The sequence below is a fragment of the Lycium ferocissimum genome, chromosome 7 (genome assembly GCF_029784015.1).
Source record: "Lycium ferocissimum isolate CSIRO_LF1 chromosome 7, AGI_CSIRO_Lferr_CH_V1, whole genome shotgun sequence".
NCBI classification, from domain to species: Eukaryota; Viridiplantae; Streptophyta; class Magnoliopsida; order Solanales; family Solanaceae; genus Lycium; species Lycium ferocissimum.
Window position 1 is genome coordinate 47,442,894 of NC_081348.1, and position 7,907 is coordinate 47,450,800.

The 7,907-nt window shown below is 36.0% G+C and overlaps 1 protein-coding gene across 2 annotated transcripts; it reads right to left on the bottom strand.

Moving 5' to 3' along the window:
• Window positions 1-77: 77 nt before the first annotated feature.
• Window positions 78-7,907, bottom strand: LOC132065437 (tRNA dimethylallyltransferase 2). Of its 2 annotated transcripts, XR_009416742.1 has the most exons (12): window positions 7,658-7,907; window positions 7,523-7,577; window positions 6,038-6,117; window positions 4,887-4,955; window positions 4,077-4,149; window positions 3,864-3,985; window positions 2,834-2,908; window positions 1,794-2,192; window positions 1,183-1,258; window positions 923-1,080; window positions 578-751; window positions 78-438 (listed from the first exon to the last, which is right to left on the bottom strand). XR_009416742.1 is itself a non-coding variant. In XM_059458836.1 (11 exons), exons 1-11 carry the CDS (start codon window positions 7,859-7,861, stop codon window positions 638-640), a joined length of 1,425 nt encoding a protein of 474 aa, XP_059314819.1. In that variant the 5' UTR covers window positions 7,862-7,907; the 3' UTR covers window positions 499-637. The 2 variants fall into 2 exon arrangements, 1 of the variants encoding a protein (XP_059314819.1); XM_059458836.1 differs by lacking the exon at window positions 78-438 and having other exon boundaries at window positions 499-751.

Below are 7,907 nucleotides of genomic sequence, written 5' to 3' on the forward strand. Positions count from 1 at the left end.
TTCAAAGAGTACATAACTGCATTAACTCCATGGATAAGCTCACTCGTTCAAAATTTTCTTTGGGAGGTATTGGGAAGGATTTGTAATGAAATAATATTGATTCAAACAGAAGAAAAGGTTTTTATTGATTCAAACACTGTACCTACGGGATAAGGATTGAGGAAGGGGAAAGTCTTTAATCGGAAAGAGAAAAAGCTCGAAACCTTACCCCTTGCTTTGATGAGATAAAAATAGCTATGAACTAAATAAATGACATAGATTCTCCCAGAACGCTAGCTAAGCCCTCCCTTCTACATCGTAAAAGGGAAGTGTAAGTCTATATCTTTCTGCAACACTCTTCCAGGGAACGCCTTCTAAAGGACCTAACTCAAATCAAAAGAACAGAGAGAGGCCTTATTAGCGCGAAAAGAACAAAAGCAACCCCGGCAATGCAAAGAACTGTATTGTGCAAGACAATTATACATTAACATTCAAACTGACGGCAACTTAGAGAAACAGATATCTGAAGAGACTGTAAGCAAAATGAGGGCAACCGTTTTTGACAACTGAAACAAAAAGAATGGGTAAGATTTTTAACATGACAGGTAAAATGTAAAGAACTGTGCTATAAGCAGAGGAGGTATACATATATTTTGCTTCACAAGCACAAGCTTCCCGACTTCTTAAGCCGGGAAATTCGTTTTCGATGATGACGACCCTTTCGATGCTCTTCCCACTCATGCGCGCCTCTAAGGACCTTATTACCGCATGCCTGCTAGCAAGCAAACTGATAAGTATGTACATCGGGAAAACTGTTTAACTTACTGATAAAGGAAACTACGGTTTATCTTTCATTTTACTTACAACTCTTCTCTGTCTCCTTTCTATTACTTGAAGGGAGTCGGAAAAAGGGCGAGAAAGGAATATAGCAGCTGTTACTAACCTCACATACATATTGAGTCCAGAGATCCTTTTGCTTCAACTTCATTTCTTCAGAAGCATTGCCGCCATTTTCCGTACTGGATTCGCCAGTGAGAAAGGATTTTATTATTCCTACAGAGGGTTTGACCACTTCTACTGCCCATATATCATCAGCACCACCTGTTCGAAAAACGCAAATTAACTCAGAGCAATATCGACAAGAACAACCAAACCAGAATAGCATAAGTCAAATTTCATTTAAGTAGAAACCCGGGCACATACTTAATATGGACTTTGTGGCATCAACATAATGTATGTTCCATCCAAACAGCATCTGCAGCCGATTAAGCCTTCTCCGCTGACAACAACCAGACAATCAGGAATAGACATTTTAGAAAAAATGAAACTCAAAGAATCTCAGGATCAGTAACAGCTAGCGCACAGCAAGAAATTTTGCAAGTACTTCATAGTTCTTGTATTAAATGATGTAGTATACATTAATGCTTCTCTTACTAATAAGCCTGTTTGGCTAAGCCTCCAAAATATGGTTATTTAAAAGTGCTTTTTGGAAAGGTACTTTTAGAGAGTAGCAGTTCGTGTTTAGCTAATGAATTTGAAAAGCAATTTTGCCAATATTATAGCTTTGTGCTTGACCAAGAATCCAAAAGTGCTTCCGGGGAAAAACTACTCTTTTTAGCTTCTGCTACTGCTCAAAAGCACTTATTTTTTCTCTAAAAGCTTGGCCAAACACCTCATAATAAAGGAGAAGAGTAGTAGGAGTTCATGCTCTATCCCTTTATGAGGCTTTGATATGCTTTATAAAACGGCAGCAATTCGTTTCAAGAAATTTCTGTTCTAAACATATCAACCAATTTCTGCTGAGTAGTACTTACTTGACGTCGAACTAGTCTCCGTGTGTTCAATTTGACTTGTTCAATTGCTTCAGTTAGAAGAGCTTTCCATTCATTATCATCAGGAGAATCCACAATCTGCTGTATATTTTGCTTCAATGTCTGATCATTTAGTGTCTGCACATGAGATTCATCACAAGGTTTTTGATGTTCCGGTATGTAACGCCTAAGAAATGGCTCGAATTCCCTAACACCTATGGCCTGCCTCAAGCCTTTTGTATAGTCTGCATTCATAGTGTAGATGTCAAAAACTTCCTTCAATAGACCAGCATCAACCATGTGATCAACTCTTCTATCGACAAATGGATCCAAAGTGGTAAGAGATGCATTCACACATAAGAAGCAGAAATCATGTCTTGAATTATCAACTTGACCCCAGTTCTGCCCTGCCACAAGCAACAAAATAACATGAAGAGTGAGAGCGTCCTCAGTTTTCTCTTTTCATTTAACTGGTCTGCTCCGCATATCCCTAAAATATTAATCTAAACAACAATCTCATTTTTCTGTTTATCAACTGTAAAAAAAGGTATCTCTTTCGACCATTCTATCAATTTTGTACCGAATGCTCATATTTTCTCATACGAAACATGGCATTGCAACGACTTACAGTAGTATCGAAATACACAGATGGAAAAGATAAAAGCAAGAGCAGTGTAAGCTGATTAGCTGACAAAATTTTGAGCTTTAGCAAAGTGAAGGGAAAGTTCTATCAACCGCTTGAAAGAAGGTAAGATGCATATATAATAGGGCAGACCGGTGAACTAAGCTCCCGCTATGCGCGGGGTCCGGGGAAGGGCCGGACCACAAGGGTCTATATAGCCAAGGATAATTGAGTACTGTTTTTCTATAATAAGACTTCAATGCAAAGGGTCCTAAAGGAACAATTTGTTCCATCATGTTGTAGCTAAAAAACAATTACAACTATTTGCAAAATCCAGATCTTACTATCACTAGAAATCAATACAATTAACTTAATGGAAAATTAAATTTATAAAATGAATGAGTGAACAAGAATCACACACCTCTACAGTCCTCTCCTGAAGAAGTTTGCTTGGAATAACACCAAATCGTGCATGCAAATTCAGGTATTGGTTTATCTGCAGGTTATGGCAATTGGATACATCAATCAGAACCTCTGTACTATAGATAGGAATCACAAGTCTATACGAAGCATTTCCATGACAACTTTGAAGTCTAAACATATAGGTTCAGACACCAGAAATCACAAGAAATGCTCAAGGTACTTGCCAGAGAATGACAAAAATGGTCCCTTATCTTTGGTGGTAGGTTCAAAATAGTCCCTTAAGTATCAACTGAGCAGTTTTAGTACTTTAAATTGGTCTAAAGTGAGCACCTTTAGTCTCTGTCGAATATTTACCCAACGCTGATTGTTACTTAAACCAGAACTCCGGGGAAAATTTTTTAGCCAGAAACACTAAAAAATTCCGTCAAAATTTCAGAAACCGCAAAATAACAACTACACCAGATACAAAAAATAGACCAAAATAAACGTAAACTCAAAATTTGTACTTCCAAATGTGAGTTCCCATCGGCTATTAGCTATCTTCACAGTTTCGATTAAATTTAACAAACAGAGTGGTAAATATCTGACAAAAACTACTCAAGTTATACTTAAGGGACTATTTTGAACCTCCTACCAAAGATAAGGGATCATTTTTGTCATTTTCCCATACATTCCAGGACACAGAAGTCTTCAGGACAAATTAGCTCAGTCCTATGAATAAATTTAACACCAGATCCCACCTGGTGGGATTTTACTGGGTTGTTATTGTTCTATGAATAAATTTAACAATGTCAGACTACACATGAAGATGTTACGTATTAACATGTGGGTTTAGTAGCTTGCAACTTGAAGCAACGTGCAAAATCAAACCCAATTCATGTTAGATCAATGTCATTGTAGTTGTTACATCTTAGATTAAGAAGCCATTCCTGTTAGATAGTCAAGGTCAACGTGTCTGACAGAAAGGTTTCAGCTGATTGCATCATGCACATAAATTAGAGGTCATATGGAGCCAAACATCACCATACCTTTCTGTCATTATTTGGATGAATTCTGTTGGCTGCAACTGGATCAATATCTTTAAGACGGTTGTAAGCACAATCATAATCCTCGCTCATAAGTTCGACTTCAAGATCAGGTTGCTCATCTTCTGCAGAGAAAGAAAGATAATAGAACCTATAAATCTTCGATCCTGAGTAAATTAATTAAGACGAAAAACACAGACAGAAAGACTTGTTTACCTTGAGAGTCGCTTAAGCAATTAGCCTCTGCATCTTCAACAGAATCATCGAGAAGGAATGGACTCACAAGAGCCTGAATGCAAACAAATCAAATTGAGAAAACTATAACTAACACAAACACCTGGGAAGAATTTCAGGAAAGAAGAACAGCACAAATAAGTAAAATAGCAAAATGGAAAGACAAACCAAAAGATTTAGCTGCTCACCAACATACTTATAAACAGATAAAAAAAGAGTACACGCAAGGAGTCTATACTAGTTGCACTTCAAAGGAATGTGCGCCTCAAACCATGATGCACAAAGTAATTGAAACGAAAAGACGTCGATTATTTAAATCTCAACTTTGAGTTAGATTAATATTGACATTACTACATATTAGATACTGAAATTAGTCATTTTAATTACATTTTAGTTATCAATTATCATAGTACTAAATTCATATATGTATAAATATTTTAGAACTATCTACAAACTGTGCGCTTCACTTTAAAGAAGTGTGTGCCTCACTTCTCGCTTTTCGCTTCAAGCCTCATGGACCTTGTCGTACTTTTACGCTTATCATTTTAAAACACTGGCAGTTAAGGGGCAGCATCCAGCTAATCTAACTCTATAACTTCTTCTTTTTTCTATAACTAACTTTGTGAATCATTCAGGAGAAAAGTAAGTTTCTGAATAGTGCGAACTATTGAGGTAGACAACGTCTGCAATCCAGTGTCACTTTGATTCTAGTGTCTTTGGGAAATTCTATCATGATGGACTCATGGACACACAAGCAAGAAACTGGAGAGTGAAGAAGGCTTAAACGTGTACCTGAATATAATAATTTGTTCCTCCAACTATAACTGGCAACCTATTGCGGGACCATACCTCATTTATTATCTGAAAATACAAATAAAAAGAGAAATCACATTAGCACAAAAAGTAGAGAGATAAGACCACTAATGGATATATATGCTTCAAGACCTTTTCTTTTCACAGTATATTTTCCTAGAGAAGATAGCTGAAAGACAGAAATCAAATATACTATAAAAAAAAGATAGGCTAGTTATGTAGCCTAGCGAAAAAAAGCCACCAAAGTAAATTTTCTTTACTAACACCACTAATATTTGCTTGAAAAGCAAGACATACGCTCTAAAGTTCCGTTTTCTTTTGTTACATATATGCTCTAACGTTAGTGGTCATCAATAGGATGGGTTCGATTGTATCCATTCTTTTCACCAAATTTCAGGGATGAAAGGATAGACAACAAAAAGGTTCTGTAAATGCAAATAGATGTTAGATATTCCCTTCACACCCCATACACTAATTTTAGTGACTAGAAAGGAGATTCCTCTTTTTTCTTTTTTGAGAAAACAAAAGAGATTCCTCATTGTTTAATATTTAAACAAATGGAGATATACCCATACCATTCAAATTCACTTTGCACTGGAACGAATATGTCGAAAAAGTTTACGACTAGTTTTTCTACAATTAAATTAAAAAAAAGTGTGACCTTATCCAAAAAAAAAAAGTCAAAGTAAGTTATTTACAGAATGTTCATGAATTTTAAGTGGGCCAGCTTAACAGCTAGGACTCTGTCTGACCTGCTAACACTTTTCAATACTTAAAAGAGTATTACATAGCCCAACTATTATTACAGCATTTCTACCATAGAATCTGGACTTCCGGGTAATCTAAGAGGCTTTTATGAAGAATGTGGTACTTTTTCAATTGAACAAATAATGACTGATCATCCTAGTGCCTAGACTACAGGCTTCAAGAAGTTAACTAACCTTGGGAAAAATTTCATAGCACCAAGGCAGAGGCAACAACATATTTTCTCACTTGAAAAGCAAACAAAAGTTATTTGAGCCGATATTGAAGATGCAGTTTTGATGGTAATGGGCATTCAATAGTTTTGCATATAAGGAATACAGTCCTTATAAATACAAGAATTGAGATCGCCAAGAAAGAGGCCTCACAGAAATAGCTGAGTCACGGAAATCCCTGGCAGTAAATTCAACACTGGGGCTGATAGTACCAAGAAGATGATGAGGCACTCCTATCAGTGACACAACAACCCAAAAAACCAAACATCAGATACTCAGTAAAATTATGCAGATAAACAGTATTATGTTGCGAAGGGGAGCCTTGGCGTAACTGGTAAAGTTGCTGCCATGTGACCAGGAGGTCACGGGTTCGAGCCGTGGATCAGTCTTGCACAAAATGCAAGGTAAGGCTGCGTACAATAGACCCTTGTGGTCCGGCCCTTCCCCGGACCCCGCGCATAGCGGGAGCTTAGTGCACCGGGCTGCCCTTTTTAAACAGTATTATGTTGCATTTTATACAGCAGCTTCCTTTTTGGTCCATTCAAAAACACACTTGAAAACTCTTTAATATAGTAGTATTCTATTTTACCATTAATAACATGTTTTAATAGGAATTGAAATGGCAAGTTAAAAACCAAAGGATACTTTTGGTATATTATATATATTACACTTATGTGCCAAGAATCTCTCTTCCTTTCTTACTACTTTTTTGGATGGTTGTACGTTACTTTTAAATACAATATTTGTTTTGATTGTACCTTAAATTTTATTGTATCATACTTTCAAATCCGTTGTTATGTAACAATGAAAAGTGACATTGTATGTAACGATCGATATAGTGTGAACGCATTGTTACCTTATTTTTTACTCATCTTGCCCTTATTACTTAATAAATCCTATTTTATCCTTTATCCTATCTTTTTTATATAATAACTCTACCCCGTACCCTACTTTTTCTTTGTATATTGTAAGTTTATTCTTCCGATTGTTGGTGAGTGTCATTATGTAACTACGAGAAACAATACAATCTATCGAAATATTGTACTCATCAAAACAATATAGTCCAATACAAGAAGATATATTATTAGAGCCTGTTTGGATGGGCTTATGCCTATAAGCTGTTTGCAGCTTATAAGCTAAAAAAAATAAGTTGGGGTAGTCTAACTTATTTTTTTGGCTTATAAAAATTTGTTTTCAAATAAGCTGCTTTAGATAATAAGTATGGGCCCAATTATTTTTTTGAGCTTATTTTAAGCACAAAATGACTTTAAGCTAGCCAGCCAAACACTCAAAAAAGCTGAAAACAGCTTATAAGCAACTTATAAGCAACTTATAAGCCAATCCAAACGGGCTCTTAAACAAATGTAAGAACCAGCTGTTAAACTTACAGTCTAGAAACACCAGCAGATACAGTCAAACCTTTATACAGCAGTCGTCCTCTATAACAATATTTCACTATAACGGCCAAGTTTTCTTTGGAACCGATTTTTCATGTTATGTTATATTATGTGCTCTCTATAACGGCATTTCGCTATAACAACCAAAAAATATCCAGACAAATAAAGCTATTATAGAGGGGTTTGACTGTAAAGTTATACGGATTAATAATTCTGCTGTAAAAACAGAGCAAGAAAGCACCTTTTTGCTCTTGTGGAGTAACTTTATTGGTAATAACATCCAATCCTTGATAAACCTATCCAAGAAACAAAAAGGGTTACCAGTAAATGCAAAAAGATTCAAACTTTATGTGATTATACAAAGAGATAATAGTACCTGCATAGAATCAGCATTGATAATTTCAATAGGGAAGTGAGAAGCCAAATCAATAGCAAGTTTTGATTTGCCAGCACCTGTTGCTCCCATTATCAATACTACTTTTGGCTTTGAATTTGAAGTGGGGTTGAGTTTGATTTCATCTTTTGTTGTTTCATTGTTAGGGTTTTGTGTTTTTTCATCATGTTCTTGATCAGTTTCCATTGCTGATGTTCTTTTTGGGTTAATGTTTCAGTGACAAGAAGTTGGG

What these genes read in the sequence shown, in the direction of transcription:
- LOC132065437 (XM_059458836.1), bottom strand. Translation starts at nt 7,861, where the DNA reads ATGGAAACTGATCAAGAACATGATGAAAAAACACAAAACCCTAACAAT. An exon ending in TCCGTGACTCAGCTATTTCT is followed by an intron (nt 4,956 to 6,037) that starts GTGAGGCCTCTT and finishes TTGTATTTTCAG; the next exon opens with ATAATAAATGAGGTATGGTC. An exon ending in ATCCAAATAATGACAGAAAG is followed by an intron (nt 2,909 to 3,863) that starts GTATGGTGATGT and finishes CATAACCTGCAG; the next exon opens with ATAAACCAATACCTGAATTT.